The sequence below is a fragment of the Aulostomus chinensis genome, chromosome 10, assembly GCF_037954235.1.
Source record: "Aulostomus chinensis isolate RoL2024-O1b breed Wild chromosome 10, RoL_Achi_v1.0, whole genome shotgun sequence".
NCBI classification, from domain to species: Eukaryota; Metazoa; Chordata; class Actinopteri; order Syngnathiformes; family Aulostomidae; genus Aulostomus; species Aulostomus chinensis.
This window is the reverse complement of record NC_141329.1, coordinates 26,732,910-26,752,177: the sequence shown is the minus strand read 5'-3', so window position 1 is coordinate 26,752,177 and position 19,268 is coordinate 26,732,910. Positions and strand designations below refer to the sequence as shown.

Sequence of the window (19,268 nt, the reverse complement as noted above, 5' to 3'; positions counted from 1 at the left end):
CTGGCCCTAATAAGCATCCCCATTAACCCAACGCCTCTCAAATAAACTCATTTATTTATGAACGTAGATGTTGAATGTGAATGTTGTGAGCATTCGAGTTGCTCTATCCGGTGCACCAGACTGTTTTCTAGACTTTTCCTTGCGGCAAAGAGGAGATAGATGGTTGCCTGGAGCTCACTGCAGGGCAATGCTTCATTTTAATGACCTTTACAGTTCCTGGTCCAAGTTTCATTCCAATAAAATACAAAGAACCAGACTTTTAATGACAAAAAAAAAGGAAAAGATGAGGCGCAGAGGTGGGAGGACGACTAATTACAGATTCCAACATCTCAGGTGATGTATGTCTGAACCTGTGTGTGTCTGCAGTGTGAATTCATGGATATTAAATGATCATCTGCCTTGGTCATCATTAGTGACTAATGCAGCAGCCGCAGTTTGTGTAATTATCATTTTATCTGGACTACTGGATTAATTGGTAGCCTGCAGAACAAAACTAGGAGCGGCATTGCAACTCGGCCAGTAATCATTCCTCCCTACCGGCTGTTTGCGTTTTCTCTCTTTTCTGGCTGATCTACATCAGAACAGCTGGGGATGAGCTGCTGGTGAGGTCACACCGGGGTCACGCGGTGAATCCACTCCATCAAAGAAATTTTATTCGCAGGACAGATTAAAAAAAAGCAGCGGCTCATCGTCATCTATTGCTGTTTGAATGCCTCAGGTTGTACCGGCCAGCCTCGGGGGAAGTGCTCTCCCCCCGAGGCTGAAGGCTCACACCCTTTTGTCAAACACTTACATCAGCATGGGGGAAGTGAGGACACCTGCTGGAGGCTCCCTGCTACTACACATGCCACCACACTTGACGGTTTTTAAAGCATTTCCCACTTTAATCTGGCATCAAAAGCGTTTCAACCTGCCTTAAATCAGTGGGCAGATAGATATAAAAGCTCCTAAAGACAGGCAGAAGGTGTTCAGCTGGCTGCTGGGGCCGTCCCATCTCCGGAGAGTCCGCCCTCGTCTGAGCAGCTGCCTGAGGAGTCCGGAGCATCCAGCAATAGCAGCGGGGACGCACCGACAACAACACGGACCTGACAACTTCTCCTGCACCTTTCATGAAGTTTTGAAGCGATCCTGTCAGAGAAAAGGTAGGAAACCCTTCTAATACTCAGCGTTCATGATGACAACAAGCCAGGCAGGTTCAGCTGGAACTCACGTCTCCTTTATTTAAATGTCATCGTGCTGGATCAAAGTGTTGTTGGACACACGTCGACCTGAAGCTTTATTGCTGTTCAAATGGAATTCCATTTGATTTTGTTTTTAATAACGGTAGACACAATATAGATGCATTATCACCCAAATAAATGACATTAAAACCAATTTATTTACAGACAATAGGACATCATCTCTCATTTGACTCCAGTTTTATGTCAAAAAACCTTAAGAGCTGTACAGACAGACGGATTAAAAAGCCAGTGTAAGGTCTCCAAAGTTCAAAGTCTATATTTTTACGTTGTTGTTGTTGTGTTTTGTTTTGTTTTTTTTGTTTAAAGCCAAAACCAAAGTTTTCAACTTTTACGCCACTGCCTCAGTTGATCTGCATCTCTTGCCATTGTTGAATAGCAAAGGTAGTTGACTTTGCTGATGTGTTAGAAGAGCACACAGGAAGTGTTTCAGTTCTGGGTGGTGCAGCACAGATGGAGAGGCTAACTTTGGCTGAGCTGCCGGTGCATCTTCAAGTACTGGAGATGTTCCTGGTCTTTACATCTGCTTTTATTGACCATAATGACAAGCGTGTTGTGCTGTAATGGAGTTAAATGGTCATGTTAGAAGTTTGCTCTTTGGGTTTTGGGTTGTTTTTGTTTTTTTGTTTTTTTTTTGGACCTTAAAAGTTTTTACTTGAGTTTATCTTGAAATATTAGAAAGGTGTTATAAAATCACTCATGGCGGGAAAAAAATCCTGCTGTTATTGGGATGCGACGGCTTGAACAAATCGCTGTCACCTGACAGGGTCAGACGTTTCCACACCTGAGAGACAGAGGAGGAGGAGGAGGAGGAGGAGGAGCAGCCATGATTGACCTGAGCCACCTGACCGAGGAGGAGCAGGGGGTGATAATGACGGTGCTGAGGAGGGACGCTGAGCTGAAGAAGGCTGAAGAGGAGAGAGTCAGGTAGAGACGCACACATGATTGAGAGGAAGCATCCGTGACATCACCAGCATTTTACTGCTCCAACCATTTGATTTGAGTTGTTTTACATAAGCCAAACTGTTTTGGTCATCATGCAATGTCATGTTATTGAGCTAATGTCATTTTAAAGATTCGATAAGTCCTTTCATTGCTTGTTCAGTGAGTGGGACCATAAACATGCCGGTTTAAATGTTTAGCTGCTGTGTCTGGGCGTAATAGAATAACAGGATAACCACTTAGCTGGATACAGATGATGCCTCCATCCCCGAGAGGCCTCCTTGTGTGATGACCAATTAGATTAAAGCCAACACTTGGGGAGAGGATCATGTTGGTCTGACGGACAGGAATAGAAACACTCAGAGGCGCCTCACCACTGAAGAGTGGGATGACCACACGTTCTAAAACGGCAAATATTTGATCCCGTCCCTGCAACCGCAGTCACAGAGCGAGGCTGGAGAGGTCGAACCCTCCCCGCGCGCGGTGTTCGTTCAGGGCAACAATAACTCCATGTGCTGAAACAAACTTCATTTTTTAATGGAATCAAATCCAGTGGTGCATGTCAATAACAGCAAAACTAATGTGCCCCCTTTGAAGATTCGCCGTACTTCATTTAAAAAAAAATAAAATAAAAAAAAAAACCTAAAAAGGAATGTCAGGAAACAATGTGCTTTTCATTATAAGGTACATGGAGTTGGTCGGCCAACTTTTTCATCAGCGGGGACCTGAATGCTCACTGTGTCTCAGTCTGGTGTAAAAGGATTAAGCCAACGGCCTGTAATAATGGGCTACCCTTTTTCACATGACTGCTGTGGTTCACGATCAAGCAAAGATGAGCTGGAATGGTCATTTTGAAGAGAGGGAGTTTTCCCCTGCTTTGATTCAGTTAGCTGTTGATGGAGATGTTTTCAAAGTCTTCTCCTGTGGATATGTCATGCCTGCCGCATAAAACCAATCATGAAGCCTAAAAAAGAAAGAGGGAAAAAAAAGCAAACGGCGAAGAAGAATAAAAACAGTTTGGACTGTAGCGCAAATTCCAGTTACTTAATTAACGATTAAAAAGTGAAAAAACAAACATGCGATGCGTCACTCAAAAAAATTACAATTCGTTTATCTTTTTTTTCTCATTAAATTTCAGGAATTAATAAACTCCTTGTTTTTTCTGCATGACTTAAAAAAAAACCACTAACTACATAATAACCGCTTGCAACGAATGGCATCCAGTGACTGACAACAGCAACACTATACAAGAAGTCCATGAACAAACATCTTCCAGGACCATCCGAGTTGTCTTTATCCCGTTAAATGCTCACTACACCACAAACACTGTGACTGGAGCTGAAGACCTGATGAAAACACGCGTGGTGAAGCTGAACTGGAAGTTTTATAGGAGTTTTTTGTGTTCAAATGCAAGTTTTTTTGGATTGCGTGTTGATTCAACACACGGCTGGATCCAGTCGTGTATTAGCTCACGCTGTAAATGGTAAATGGACTCAATTTTATATCGCGCTTTTCTACCTTAGCGGTACTCAAAGCGCTTTACAGTGTCATCTCATTCACCCATTCACACACACACTCACACACTGATGGTGGAGGCTGCCATGCAAGGCGCCAACCTACTCATCAGGAGCAATTATGGGTTCAGTATCTTGCTCAAGGACACTTTGACATGGTCATCGGGGTCGAGGATCGAACCAGCGACCCTTCGGTTGCTAGACGGCCACTCTACCCCTGAGCCATGCCCCCCATGCCGCTGTAGCTGCTGCTAACCGTCAGTCGCAGTTAGCAGGTGCGTGTATGTATTTTTTTGTGTGCTAGAAAGACATAAAACACTTTCTCACTTTGCACAGAGACAGTTTTCACTTCCATCAATGAAACACTCAACAGTAGCAGCAAGAGGAAAAAAGCCCCCTTTGACTTGAGCGGCACGTCGGCGTTTAGATTCCGGCAACTTCAGTTCAGCGGAAACTCCCAGTTTTTCATTTGCTCATGTGAATTAAAGAACTTCAAAACGCTGCACAGTTCGCCTCTCCTTTCTCTTCCCTCTCGGTTTTATATTTAACCTCATGATTGCAGATTAGTGCTGCTCAAACTGAGTGAAAATGGTGTCAGGTTTTCCTTTCAGCGCAGCTTAAAGTGAGTGTGTTTGTGTTTGTGCATTCAGTCCTTTTGTGTCTTCATCGCCGCTGGGCTGAATGTGCACGATCCCCTGTGTCAATTTGTAATTTGCTTTTCTTTGCTTGCTTCCCCTATGAAATGACAGTCAGACAGGATTTACATATCTCTTAAAGGGTCTTTGCAAAAAAGAAAAAAGAAAAAAAAGAGAGAAATAAACATCTTCCATTGCTTTGGCTGTAAATGGCTGCTGGCGCAGTGGTGTAAGACAATATTTGGCCCATTCTTGTCTGCCGCTGTAGAAATTAACTGTCAAATACTTGCTGGCAACAACAATAAAGTGATCTTGAATCCCGTAACATGTGTCTCCTTTGCGCTCGCCCTGCAGAAAGCTCGAGACGATACTGAGCACTGGCTCCAAGTCGGACTCCAAGCTGAAGTACTTGACTGGAGAGTGGTTTTATGAGGCCAAGTCTCGCAGACACAAAGACAAGATCCATGGCTCTGAAATCATCCTGGCTTCCATGAAACAGAGGAGAGCCGGATCAGGTAGGTTCAGGGCAAAACCTCCTATTTCTTTCGAACTCCTCTGTTCTCTGCTAATTTCTATTTTCTGCTGCAGAGGGATCTCATAGACCCGAAAGAATCAAGATGCACAGCAGTCGAGGTTCAGACATCGGGGCTCCACGAAAACCTGCCAGACAATTGGAAGTCATTGAGGCGCAGCGGATGAAGTACACAGTTCTTTCTTTTTTGCCTATCTGTATCATCTTGACTTCCTCTTTGTTGAATGTGGTTGAACTCAGGATAGTGAGTAATGGCTTGGTGCAACCATTTAAAATCAATCAAATTTCTTAAAAAATGTGTGATGGGTCAGAAATGTGGCAGCAGCTTCTACTGCTCTATCGCTGTGTGTGTGTGTGTGTGTGTGTGTGTGTGTGTGTGTGTGTGTGTGTGTGTGTGGTGTCTTGTGACACGACTTTTGTACACAAAGGTGCTGCCAACTAGGAATATGTCAGTTTAATAGCTCAGCAGCCAATTCTGGCACACAACAGTGCAGGACGTGGCCGGATGTTTGAAAGGAAAACAGACTGGTTTAGCAAACTGTTTAACTCGATAGAGCTCTCAGCACCATCACGCTGCGTGAGGAGTGGCCGCTCACGTCGGAGGCTATTAGGATGGAACCAGAGATTAACCGCTTTCCAAAAATGTAGCCAACTAATTTTGTGCCGTATTTGGGGAAACATTTCATTACTTGTTTGCTTTATTAAAGTGCTGTCAATATTTGACTTGAACACGCCGCTGAACTTGATTCAAAGAGTTTCAAATTTCCATTTCAGTCACTTGCAAACAAACAGTAGACTTCTGAAGTTGGGCAGACATCCCTCCCTGTGATATTTGCATTTTTTTATGGGTCAGTGAACCCAAGTCATGCACACCGCTGTATGCTTCAGTTTTAAGAAAAACTCCAGTTTACTTTGAAGATAGAGAGTAAGGAGCAATGCATATCGTATACAATGCACTTTGTAGCCATCAGTGTCATTTTCCACCTTTGGGAAATTAAAGATTGAATCTATTTTTCCTCAGAAACGCAGAGAAACAGAATCCAAATTCATCGGCCCGCTCTCCAAGAACAGTAAGCGTTCATTTTGGAAGCCAGAAATATATAAAGAGGTATATTTTACTTTTTGAAGTCACTTCTGGGCTGTTCTAACATTATTCGTCCTCCGTCAAGCCTCGACACAACCCTTTCAACCGTGCATCGCTCATTGTTGCCGAGCCAACTGAAAATACTGAGGTCTTATCAAAGATTCAAAGCCAGGACTCATCTGAGAAAGGTGTGAATCAACAAACACACGCATGTGGAAGCCTCTGATGTTGGCGTGAGGGCCCCGATGGCACAATGTCATCTTTCCTCTGTGTCTCCCTCAGAACCCGTATCTCCACTGAAGCGTCAACAAACAGGTGAGAGGAGTTGGACTTCAGGGGGGTCCGGCACATCCGAGGGGTCCTCTGTGGGCTTCAGGCCTGTGCCCAAGAAGAGAACATTTCCCCCGAGACAAAGCTGTAGCCAGTCAGATAGCGATGGCTCAGGTTTGGAACCTCAGGGAGGGTCAGTGGGGATTGTCCCTACCCCGAGACAGAGCCTCCGGCAGGGTTCTAGTGGAAGTTCTAACCAGTCCAACCTGAAGGGCCAAAATGAAACACCTCAGATAAGTGTGGCTTCAGTATTTAGTGAAGTAGCTCCGTCAAGCAGCCCTGCAGGTGAAAACTCCCAGCAGCCCCTAGGTGACGTACCTAAGGGTTTATCTAAATCCAGTTTGGAAGGAGACAGAAGCCCACCATCACTAACCAGTGAAAGGCAAGTGGTAACTACCATAGCTGTCACCCTAAAGCTTTAATTAAACTCCCTCATCATCCAAATGCTTCTCACAATTTGTGCAATTACAGATTACCTGCACGCGCCAGAGGCGATGCGCCCATTGACAGCTCACAGAAGTGCGGAGACGGTCGGACCCAAAGAGAGCGTGCAGCTGTGAACCCTGTCAGTCACCCTGCCGGCAGCACCCAGGAATATGACAGAGACGTCAGCAGCGTGACAACGTGGTTGAGGCAGGAGGAGCTGAGTTTGCCCCAAAGCACTGAAGGTAAGTTTTGTAAAAACAGGTAATTTTTCATTAATGAACCATCTCAAGCCTGTAATGAAAGAACACCATTGTGAACTTTATTCTGTTTGTGTCCTTGTGGTTAGTAAACGCTGGAATTAGGTGCGGTTTTACTTATTAACTTTCTTATCAGTTCATGAGTCAACGCATTTGTCATCACTGTCTCATCCTGGACGGGACGCAGTAACGAAAGTCTGAGTACAGTAATCCGACCCCCTGCTCCCAGCAGATGCCTCCAGCTTCCACTGGGGGGGATCCTGAGATATTCCAAGGCCAAATGAAATATATAATGTACTTTTCTCCAAGATACTTGGAGGCTGCCAGCTGATGGCACCCTAGAGGCAATCTAGCTCAATGTTTGCATTAGCTCAACTGTCTCTTTTCAACTTAAATGAGCAACGTCCCTCCTCCAACCTCTGTCCAGATGTGGAAGCTCCTCATCCCTTTCTATGAGACTGAGTCCAAGCACAGTGTGAAGGAAACTCACTCTGCACTCGTTTCAGTGATTCAACTCATTCTGTATGGAGAGTTTCTTCATAGGCCAATGAAAAGGCCACATCACTGCTGATGCTGCACCAGTCTGCCTCTTGGCCACATTTAATCTCTCAAGTCTCACATGACATGGAAGAACTTCAGCCTGACTCTGTGGCAGCCTGGTATAAGCTTTTCCCCGGCGGATGAACAGTGTGATCATTATAAGAACCTGTCCCAGGCATCCGTGCAAGAAGAAGAGGCTTGTCGGTCAATGCAGCTCTGGACACGGTCAGCAGCTTTCCAAATCTCTTTCTGGATTTCACATCTTTTATATCTACCCTACGCTTCTCTGCTGTTGATACAGATGGGCCTCCAAGTTGTCCGATTCTGCTTTTCTATCGTTGAAAATATATATATTTTTCAAGTTTAGGAAATTCATCCAAGTGTTTCCCCTACAGCCAGAGCAGCCAGTGTGGCGTCTCAGCCAAAAAAACATCCAATTTGTGCTTCCACTTCCCACATCATCTCACACCCAAGTTTTTGCCAGCTGACCTTCTGCTCGTCCAGCCCAACCACCCTTGCCAAGTGTCTTACGGAGAACTTGATAAAAAAAAAAAGTCTTGGAAAAATGGATACTTCAATTTACTCATCAGCATAAATGGACAAACAACAGTTTGATGATTGCTGCCAGTGACACACATCAGTTCTAAGTTTGGATCTTGTTGATATCCCCCAACCTCTCACCCTGGGCGTCTCAATACAAGAAAGATGTTCTACTTCCAGATAAAGTCTCGTTCGGGTGTCTCTAAACAGAGGGGCTCACATCTGCTCGCTGTCTGTTTTGCAACACATCGAATCCTCAGTCCTGGTCCCTACAGCCGGTGGACGGACAGAGGATGGCTCTCCAGCCTCCCTGTCCAGCCAGTGTCCAACAGGATGTCCTGGTTTACTCCTTCTGTTTCTTGCACTCTGAAGTCAGCAATTCATAAAAGCTGTTGAATTATTCAAAGTTTGGACAATCACCTGAGACCAGTTTGCCTCGAGAGAAGCTACCTTGCCCCAACACCACTCCTTAACATGCACCCCCCCCCCCCCCATAAGGTGGTGATTCTCAGTGGACTGCACCGGATTTTCCATCGCAGCACTTAGTGGATATGCCAGAAATGCAGAAAAAATACAACTGACACAGAGTTGAGCTTTGCCGAGGTCTAGGAGAGAACTTGTACCTTTAGCAGGACAGATGGCGATAACATATTTGGTTGATTTTGACAACCATTTAATTACCTTCTCATGCCTTTGTTTTCAGGTGCAGACCCTCCAGTATCGTACGATCTCAACTTCATTGATACATCTGATCAACAATCAAAGAAGAAATCAAATCAGAAAAGTGTTTTCAAATTGTCTACTCAAATATCCAGTCCCACTGGCGATGACGAGGGCTCCATTGCGAAGGTGCTTGACTGGTTCAGTCGAAGTACAGACAGCAGTGACTGGCTGAACGCGGAAGATCAACCAGAGGTGAAAAAGTCGTCCAACAGACGTGTAGAAATCGGTACAGTAGGAGTTGACGAGCTGTTGAGAAAAGATGTTGGCGATATGAGAAGCGACAGGAAGAAGGAACCGGTCGAAACGAAGAGGAGTCGCTTCAAAAGACAGACCAGTGAGACGAAAGAGTTCAGAGCTACGGACAGAACGGGGAGTAAGGAACTGACAGCAACACAAGAGGAGGTGAAGAGTGATGCGAGAGAAGGAATGCAGAGCCAAGAAGTGAAAAATAAAGAAGAAGAGAAACAAGCACCCAAAATCTCTCAAATGAAGTTCTTCTGGGAGAGTAGCATGGTGTACCCAAAAATCAGTAGATCAGTCATGCCCAGAGAAAATATTAACTTCTCAGTGGAGAAAGATGTGGAGAACACGGATAGACCTGGAGTGTATAATGGAAAGGGAGATGAGAGGGAAAGAAAGCTATCGACCAGTCCACAAAAGGTCATCAAAGACAAGATCAATATGAATCACCAGGAATTAGACAGTGTCCACTTGGGGAAACAACAGATTCCTGCAAGTCAAAAGAGCGATAATGACCAAACGTATGTCACAGATCATTCGAGGTTACCTGCCAGTCCCCAGATAGCTGATGGAGGAGTCAAACCAGCTCCGCAGTCACCCATCCGGTCCAGACTTAGCACGGAGTCCCAGGGCATCTCTTCAGTCCAGCCACATTCCCAACCTGACATTCATTTCCAGTCTAGAGAAACTCTACTGCAGGAAGAGCATCCTCTTCTGTCTCAACTGGATACAGAGCTCCAAATAAGTGACATTCCAGCCTCAGAAAAGTCTAGAAACAGTCCATATTCAGACTACAAGCTCGATAGGGACAATGTACAAATAACCCCCAAACCCCAAATGAAAGGAGGGTCAAATGAAGACTTCGGAATGTGCTTCAGTGAGGATAAAAGCATTCAATCAGGCACTTCTGCTAAAAGAAAGGAGGATACATTCAATAGTCCTCAGTCTCATCGACAGGGCCTTGGACATCAGGAAAGTACCGCAGAGAGGATAAAGGAGCTCAAATCTTTCTGGGAACAGGAAAGAAACAAGCCCGTCTTTTATAGCGGCAAAGCAAAAACTCCAGTGGATGGAAAATCTGCTGGAGGTGCAAACCAGGCAAAGATGAATAAAAGATTCACCAAGTCAGAGTATGACCTAAGGTCAATTGGAAACTGCTCAGGCGGTGCTGACGAAGACCAAAGTGATTTTTCTTTGAATCCAAGACTAGAAAAACTTTCCCCGAGCCTTAGCGCTAGCCGAACACAATTTCACACTCTTCGTGAATTCTGGGATGAAGCCACGTCCGATTCCAAAGGATCGTTGTCCATTGACAAGCCTAAAAGCCCCAAAAGGAAAGAGCCTCAAGAGACAAGGTGTGGTGACCCTGAATTGTATCGCCTTTCCCCTAAAAAATCCCCTCATGATAGACAGGGTGGCTCTGGGCCAAGAGCAGCGAATGACAGCAAAAACAACCAGGATCCTGGTCAGCCGAGAGAATCCCGACGGATCTCCAAAGACGCGGGAAAAGAGGAGAAGGCCACAAAGCCACAAAGCAACCTGGGTAAAGACACTCGTTCTTTCAAGAGCAGAAAAGACAGCAGTCGCGGCAGTTCTTTACGTCGTGCCAACAGCATGTTTACTCTGAATGTTCCTGCAGAAAAAGATCAAGCCCATCCTAGCATGGATGGAAGCCCTGGTCACAAAAGCAGGAAACAAAGTGTAGAACGGACGCAGAGCAGAAAGCATAACATAGAAAAAGGGGCTGTGCAAGTAAGATCTTCAGAGGACACTGGAACCCCTCCTCGTGCGCGGGCATTCGTTCCCACAGACTACAGACATTACCTGGGGATGACGGATAAGACAGACGCCCGCAACTCCCTTAACCCGGCTGTGAAGGATGAGCCATCAGAGGCCAAAGCTGGATATGAATTTAACCTGGACGGGCCGCTGAGGGCCAGCACCCCAGTGAGCTCAGAGGAGCGTTATGGCAAGAAGAGCATCAAGATGGGTCAGCGCCCCCTGTGGTCAAACTACAGCAGTTCAGACACTGGCCAGGAGTCCTCTGTTAGCAGCACCTCAGAGAACTGGTCCACCTCAAGGATTGGCTCTAACCGTGAGCACAAACTACTTTTTGTTTTAATATGAATGACCCAACCCAGCATTTGAATCTAAATATTTATGCAAATTAACTGTCCTCTCGACTAACCACGTGTTTTTCTAAAGTCTTGTTTGAAAGAGGAGTTGGGGATAGCGTCGCATTTTTCAACAACTTTTGCATCTTTTGCAGCAGACTCAGATTTGTACAGTTTTGCACATAGCCGATGTCAGCCGCTGCACTGTTGTGGTTATGTGTGGCTCAGAGACGATCACGTGGACACGACATTGCTATGAATATTTGATATCCAGGAATCAAGGACACCAGGACACACTGACCTGGTTTTGTCTCGAAGCTGCTCCATTTGTCTTGAAGAGTTGAGACGTTGTCTCTTACAGCACACGCAGAGGTCACCTGTCATTCATTCGCCCATAGATAGTTTAACTGATCAAAAGAATGACTTCGATTTTATAAGAAACTTTAAGGAAATACTTATTAGATTCATGACTGTTGCATTTTCTTTCCACAACAGTGTTTGCATGGTGGTTGATAGCAATTCTTCCCACTGGCGGTATGCAGCAGTATCCTTGAGCTCGTGTCCGTGTGTGTTATCTGTGTTGGCCGAACCAAATCTTTGTAAACACTGTGTGTATTTGCAGCAAGTTGTCTGTGTTTAATTTGTAGGCTGGGCACCGCATAGTTGTAACTTTACAGACATCACACCACTGAGAGAGAAAAGGCTCTTTCTTTCACCGCACGGCTCCCAAGCGAGGATGGTGCATGTCCAAACATCAGTTGCAGATGCATTTTCCACTGATGCATTGTCTTTGTTAACACAGACATGTTCAGCTCATTAATCACTCAAATCACCTCATGACTCCAATACTCCCTTAAAATATTGCTTTTTTTTTTTCTTTCCGAAATCAGTGTTTACTGGCATGTCCATAGTTGACCATTCAACCATTTTTAGCATGGGAATACTGTGATTATCCTGACCGCAAACCCTGTTAAATAGATTTTTTTTCCTTTTCTCTAAATTGGGCAGGTGAAAATGTTGAGGAGAACCCGATCAGGAAAGCACTTCGGCGAGCTGAGGCCCGGCCTAAAAACCTGGCTAAAAGTATGGAAGACATCACAGCGTCAGTATCACCAAGTGAGCAAGTCCTCAACTTCCAGGTCAAATATTTACTGGATGTGTTGATAATTTTGGATGACTGCGGCTCCTTTGATTTTCTTTCACAGGACAAGAAAGAAGACAAGATCCAGCGAGTGACATGAGGCGCATTAGTGACGGTAAACAATCTGTTGTGGTGGATATTTGCTGAAACGACGCGGCGCGTTCGTGCAGATCTTCACACTCAAGCTCTCTGTAGTTTCAGCTATCACGTCTCCCTCCTCCACCTTATTTTCGGATCCGGAGCACCTGAAGGAGATGAGCAAATCAGTTCCTTCATTTTTACAGAAGGAGGTAAACTTCCCTTTACGTCATGTAGCCTGCTAGTCTGCTCTGCATCCTGTGCACGGAGCTTTCTGTGCCTGCTGTGTGTGTTGCAGGACAATGACAGAGACACTGATTCCTCCACCTATGAGGACAGTTTCTGCAGAGGAGGACAGACAGCGGGCAACTCTGACCTCGCCGACTCTTCTGACCTGGCCTCTGTGTCGTCTGTATGTTCACTAACAGCAGCATGAGCATGAACCTGCACTGCTTGAAAACATTTAAGACTAATTACTGATCCCAGGGCGCTAGCGTCAACCAGGGATGCACCGATACGTCGTCTGCGGCTTCAGCGTCAGCGACGTTGATAAGGGGGGCAAAATGTTGAAGTCGATGCGAACCTAAAATAGTTGAGGCATTTTTTTTTTAGGACGAGTTTTTGCTGCCTTAGCATAAAAGGGGAGGAATAAAGAAAGCAAACAAACAAAGTGGAGTATCACTATTAGCGTCGGCTATCAATCAAATTGTTATTTTAAACGTGATCATCAATATCAGCCCAGAGTTTCACAATCGGTGCAACCCATGTGGCATTCTTTGCTGGAGGTGACAGCAGCAGTCAAATCCTATGTTATCACCTTTTTGGTGTCATTTAAAAAAAAAAAAAGGTTTTTCAGAACACAATCACCTTTCTGAACATTTTATGAACAACACGACCTTTTTGTTGAATCCTAGTTGAGTGGAAGTGTGATGACCGTGTACGGCGGCGACTATGGAAACGTGGAGGTTCAGGGAAACATCCAGTTCTCCATCAACTACGTTCAGAAGCTCAGAGAGTTCCATATCTTTGTTGCCCAGTGCAGAGACTTGGCAGCCGTCGACCCGAAGAGGGGCCGCTCGGATCCGTGAGTACAGCAGCGAACAATACGACTGCGGAGATCATGTTTGTGCTTGCGTGCAGTGCTCATTCACTCTTGTGACTCCAGTGCTGTCTTTTCTTTTTGTTTTGTTTTTTTATTTTAAAGGTCTTTGGGAACATCTTTCATCTGTTCACTTGAGAAGCGTGCGTTTGTGTTTAAGCTCTTCTTTTTTTTCTCCTTTTTTTTTTTTATTGGAAGGTTTTAAGTGGATGTTTCTCAATTGGGAAAATGTGACATCAGGCAGCGGTCAGAAGTCGGCAGCATTTGAATCGTACTCACATGGCCCATTCTGTGTTTGCACGTCAGATCAGGTCAAATCAGACGGAGTCCAACGACACCCACACTGTGTCCAGGAAGCAAATTAGCCACACGAAGGAGCGGATGATTATCATTTATCTGGTCATTAATTTGTGATATATTTTCATCCAGGTCGTCGTGGTTACTGCAGTTTGTATTTTGGTGCATCGAAATTGATTATATATCTGTTCAGCTTTCCTAATTGCCCAAATGAAAAACCTTTAAATGAAAGTCACTTTTAAAGTTTATGTGGATGAATTATTAAAAAAAAAAAAAGAAAAAAAAAGGATCTGCACGGTAAAAGCAAACAAAGTCTTAACTGAAAAAGAGATTCAGTCGAACAGAACTCTGTTGCTTTTTTCCAAACTGAAAATAGGAAATACTTTAACACTTCGAGGCATTTTGATACGACTTCAGGTTCTGGTTATCATTTTGCCACACGGAAGTTATCGTTTCTGTTTTGTTTCGTTGCCTAAATAGGCCCATTTTTAGTGGGATTTTTTTGTGTTTCAAAGAAATGAATACAATATTTACATCATCAAAAACAAATCATTCCTTACTGTGGGAAACTCTTTTACTGTCTAAAAGAAACTGCATGTATTTTATAAACATGCACAGTGCAGTATTCATCCTATTTCCTCAGTTTTTTCCAATTCACCCGCGTTGTTTGCCTGAATCAATGTTTAGATGTGTAGATTCAGGCTTCTGTGTCTTCTCCGACGGTGACAGTTGACAAAGAAGTGCGTGATTTTATTGCTCTTTTCTTTCTCTGCTCAAGTTATGTCAAAAGCTACCTGGCTCCAGACAAAGCTCATCTCGGAAAGAGGAAAACATCTGTGAAAAAGAAGACACTGAATCCGACTTTTAATGAGATCCTCAGAGTACGAGTCCGCACTCATTCCCTTTCCCACACTGTAACACTCGATACTTGGCGCGCCGCACAAAAGCAGCTCACCTCTTCTTGTCTTTGCAGTATCGTGTTCGCATGGAGTATCTCAAGACCCAGACGCTCATTCTCTCCGTTTGGCATCACGACACCTTTGGCAGGAACAGTTTCCTGGGCGAGGTAGAAGTGGACCTCTGCAAGTGGGACTTTGACCACACCCAGATGAACTACTTAGCCCTGAAAGGCCGGGTGAGAAAATACTCCCACTCTGGCGTTACTGTGTTCGTAGGTCACTGCCGCTCACGTCCACTCATTCATCCGTGGGCATTCCTGAGCCCCTTACCCTGCTCTTCCCCTGAAAGTTTGTGGAAACTACAATTAAAATTGGCTGCTGGTTTTCAGACCCCCCCCCCCCCCCCAAAAAAAAATGCACCTCAAATCCCCATTTAAGATGTGCTTTTCTGTCTTATTTTATTGTTTTTGTTTTGTTTTTTTAAGCTGTTTGGACTGATGCATGTGCAGGAACGGGCACTAGAGGGCTGTCACTGAAAACTTCAGGGGACACACACACGTGCGCGCGCACACACACACACACACATACACACACGCATACACAGATTGAGAATGAAGATTAATTGTAAAATGAAGATGACTTGCATGTTCATATGTTGTGGAATTTTTTAAATAAGGAAGAAGGAGTTGGTGGTGTGTGGTCATGTGTGCTCTCTCTCTCTCTCTCTCTCTCTCAAACACACACACAAAGAATGGAAACAGAGATTAATTGTAAAATGAAGATTACTTGCATGCTCATATGTTGTGGAATTTTTTAAATTAAGGAGACGGAGTTGGTGGTGTGTGGTAATGTGTGCTCTCTCTCTCTCTCTCTCTCTCTCTCTCTCTCAAACACACACACACACACACACACACACACAAACGCACACAAGCACAAACACTGGCTGCGGCAGCTGTTTTCTTAGCAGCAGGTTATCTAAGAATGCGGTCACTCTGGTATTTCCCCCTGAGTATATTTGAGCTGGTTATATCACATGTACTGTAGTAATTGTATAACCTGTCTACGCAGGAATTTGGGAACTTCATGATGGATTTACAGAAATCATGAAAGCTTTATGGCCGGCGGTGGCGGCAGTAGCTTGTACTCATCTAACTCGTCCTTTTGTAAAATGCCACTGCTCCTCTCGACCCGTGAACTGAACTGCTGCTGTCACGTATGTTTCAGACGACACCCTCTGTGGTGCCTTCAAATGAGCGAGGAGAAATGAGACTCGCCATAAGGTTCCTGCCACAGATCGTCCACAGTGAAGGTCTGCACGCACTTCAACCCTGACCGCACATTTCACACAACAAGCAGCTCAAAGTGCTTCACTAATCAAATTTTTTTTTTTTTTTTTGGGGAAGGTTTAGCTAAGGAGGGCTCCACCTCCGGAGAGGTACACATTTGGGTGAAAGAATGCAAGAACCTGCCTCTGATCCGGTGCACCGTCGACCCATACGTGAAGTGGTACGCACAGCACATGCTGCACGAGCCAGGACATCTACTGGAGCTCTCTCGTGTGTCTAATAACACCTTCCTCTCCAGCTTTGTGCTGCCAGACACGAGCAAGAAGAGTCGGCAGAAGACCCGCGTGCTGCGGAGGACCGTGGACCCGGTGTTCAACCACACCATGGTGTATGACGGTATCAGGGGGGCGGATCTAACGGAGGCCTGCGTAGAGCTCACAGTCTGGGACCGCGACAGGCTCGCCAGCAACCTGCTGGGGGGGCTGAGGCTTGGAAGTGGAACAGGTCCTGGTCCCCAAAAAAAAAAAAAAAAAAAAAAATTACACTCAACATTCAATAGCATGAGAAGAAAACAAACATTAACCGTGCATGTGTCAGGAGAGTGGCGCTCCCTCGTCATCACGGGCCCAACATTCTGGAGTAGAATAAGAATTGCCAGCAGAAAATACGACATGAACGTGAAGCGCAGATAAACTGGAAGATGTAGAGTCAGAACAGGCAGAGGGGAGCTGAGTTTAGCATGGCGGAAGACAGATTTCCCAGCATTTACATACGTTGTACATTTGTGGAGGAACGTTGGAAGGTTGGGAAGTCCGGGAATGGGAGGAGGTCTTGATGTCATGCAAGAGATAGAATTTAGAGAACTGGAGTATTACTCAGTTTACTTCCATTTAAAAAACATTTTCAGTGTGAAAGATAGAATTGGGACTGGTTATTTCTGACTAATTGTGGAAATTTTTAACACTGAAGTGGCTTCTGTAGCTGAAATGTTGAAGGATCTGAATGCTGCATCAGGCATTTTCATTGAATGTGTAGAGAAAAGCACAGGTTTCTCATGCTTATACTCTGCTGTGTGTGTTTGTCTCCAGGCAGGAGTTATGGAGCAGAGGTGGACTGGATGGACTCCACTCCCTATGAGGTGGCTCTTTGGGAGCGCATGATGATGTCTCCAAATGAGTGGGTGGAGGACGTGGTCCCGCTAAGAATGTTGAACTCTGCCAAAACCGCCCTCAAATGAGTGGAAGTTTATCACACTGCCATGCTACCGAGTCAATTAACAGCATATTTAAGAGTGTATTTATACAGTGTATTTAACAGTAAATAGTAAAAGCTCTCGCATATTCATTTAAATTCAATCAGAAATAATTAAAAAAAAAATTCTAGAGATTCCAATCTTTTGATGATTAAGGACATGGGAGCGTCAAATTTAAATCAGCCACATCGGTGAAAAAAAAAAATAAAAAAAATTGATGTCCAAAGAGAAATGCGGCAGAAAACTGTGGGATCTGAAAGTCTTAGCAATTAATTTTTCATTAGCAAGAAATGTTTGCAGTTCTTTCTTTTTTTTTTTTTTTTGTGGGGCCAAACATGAACAAAGATGACAAAAAACCAAATTCAAAATGTGTTTCTAAATTTTCATCGTCTTCCCTCTTCTCAGACGGGTCTCTCGGACGAGTGGCGACGGTTTCAGGCTGCAGAATAAACTGTCACATCTTCGCCAGAGCGCATGAATGCAATTCAATTTGATTTAATCGGGCAGATGTCCCCCGCCCACCCCGCCCCCACGCTCTTATATTAAGCTTGCATCTTACAGTAAACAGTCGTTCTGTTGATAAATTCTTGATTCAATTAAATTAATCACAGCAACATTTTCAAACTGCCTCTTTCGACCAACCAGACCGTAGATATTAGTTTTGTCATCCTAACAAACAAAGCAAATCAGAAATGCCCCCCCAAAAAATTGCTTATTTGCTCAAATAAAAATTCCCCCTTGAACAACTAATGAACCTCATGTTTTTCATTAAGAAATTACTTCTTTTTTTTTTCCCCCCCTGCCGGCTTTGGCTCAGTGTCATATGTCACTTCACTCTCGCTCGTCTCCCATGAAGCGATATTCCCACGTGGGTTTCCTTGAGGTCCTTGAACCGCATTTGTCACACGTCACATCTCCTCCTCCCAACAGCCTGCACTCGTTTAAACGGCGCTCAAGGTCACATTTCAAACTAACGCTTGTATTGACAGTATTTTTACAGAATTAACTGCAGCGTAACTGAGAGGCTGAAGTCCTCGCTGCTCCTGATGAGCTGGTTGGCACCTTGGGTGGCGCCCGCCGGCATCGGTGTGTCGGGGTGAATGAGTGAACTACTTGTGTGTGAAACGGGGCTTGTTTGTTTGTATCCCTCCTTCCCTGAATAAATAAATATTTGTTCAGAAACAACAGCCGTATGACTGTAAGGCGCTTTCGATAAAAGTGTGACATATCACGGAGCTAATTTGAATATTACTCCGATGTGAACGACACGAAGGATTAAAGGAGTACAAAATACGTTCAACAGGTCTCACGTCAATATCACAATGTGAAAAATGGCAATGAAACTACTGCCACTTTAAATATGCGGTTTTGTTTTGCATGAACTCTCCCAACTATACGTGACATTATGTTTTCTACTCAAACAATTTGACCTTCAGCTCTAATGAGCTAATTAACATATAAGGCCTCACTCAGCATTCCGAGGCGCTAAAGTAAAATGGCGAGTACTGAAAACAAAACAAACTCATTAAATACATCATTAAAAAAATGCACATAAAGTACACTATCTAATGAAATACAATTATTAAAATATGTCGTTGAAATATATTGTTTTGTGTTACTGCTCGAAATTGGAATAACATGATGATTGTTAGAGGGTTGGTTCACCCAGATTCCTATTTTATTTATACAGATTTATTTGGAAACACTTCCATACATACACTGCTGTTAATCCCCTACTAATTGCAGAATATCTCTGCAGCTTTCTACACTTTTCACGTTTTGAAGAGAGAATTCACATTTGAATTGGACCCGAAGGTTGTTTGGGTTAGTAGGTTTACACCCATCGTCGTTTCAGTTTGACTTGTCTTACACGACACCAGATGAGGCACCGCGTAGCTCCACATCAGGCCTACTTTTACAGGTACACAAAGATACACGTCAGCACATTCGGTGCAGGTTCCGACCGTGAAGGACTGAGTGCACTGGTGGCTGAGTCAGCTGTCGTGAGTCAGCGGCACGAAGAGGCTGGTACACCGGCCAAAGGTGGAAACCACAGATGAGCATGCAAGTGATAGATTAACTGTGTACCATATGACAGCAG

General features: G+C 44.5%; 1 protein-coding gene across 3 annotated transcripts; it reads left to right on the top strand.

Annotated features, from left to right (window-relative positions):
• Positions 1 to 839: 839 nt before the first annotated feature.
• Positions 840 to 18,581, top strand: sytl2b (synaptotagmin-like 2b). Of its 3 annotated transcripts, XM_086216705.1 has the most exons (21): positions 840 to 1,142; positions 2,005 to 2,165; positions 4,684 to 4,844; positions 4,918 to 5,029; positions 5,883 to 5,931; positions 6,031 to 6,133; positions 6,228 to 6,657; positions 6,747 to 6,943; positions 8,742 to 10,544; positions 10,641 to 11,096; positions 12,124 to 12,231; positions 12,321 to 12,371; positions 12,452 to 12,546; positions 12,633 to 12,746; positions 13,249 to 13,418; positions 14,509 to 14,611; positions 14,704 to 14,865; positions 15,854 to 15,938; positions 16,033 to 16,135; positions 16,214 to 16,419; positions 17,004 to 18,581. In XM_086216705.1, the coding sequence occupies exons 2-21, from the start codon at positions 2,065 to 2,067 to the stop codon at positions 17,150 to 17,152; spliced, it is 4,758 nt and encodes a 1,585-aa protein (XP_086072831.1). In that variant the 5' UTR covers positions 840 to 1,142; positions 2,005 to 2,064; the 3' UTR covers positions 17,153 to 18,581. The 3 variants fall into 3 exon arrangements, with proteins under 3 accessions (XP_086072831.1, XP_086072832.1, XP_086072830.1); XM_086216704.1 differs by having other exon boundaries at positions 841 to 1,142; positions 8,742 to 11,096; XM_086216706.1 differs by lacking the exons at positions 8,742 to 10,544; positions 10,641 to 11,096.
• The last annotated feature ends 687 nt before the right edge of the window (positions 18,582 to 19,268 follow it).

Bases quoted from the DNA above. Each gene is read 5' to 3' on its own strand.
- sytl2b (XM_086216704.1), top strand. From the start codon at position 2,065: ATGATTGACCTGAGCCACCTGACCGAGGAGGAGCAGGGGGTGATAATG. The intron at 12,547-12,632 runs GTAAACTTCCCT...TGTGTGTTGCAG, and splicing joins CTTCATTTTTACAGAAGGAG to GACAATGACAGAGACACTGA. The intron at 16,420-17,003 runs GTCCTGGTCCCC...GTTTGTCTCCAG, and splicing joins GAGGCTTGGAAGTGGAACAG to GCAGGAGTTATGGAGCAGAG.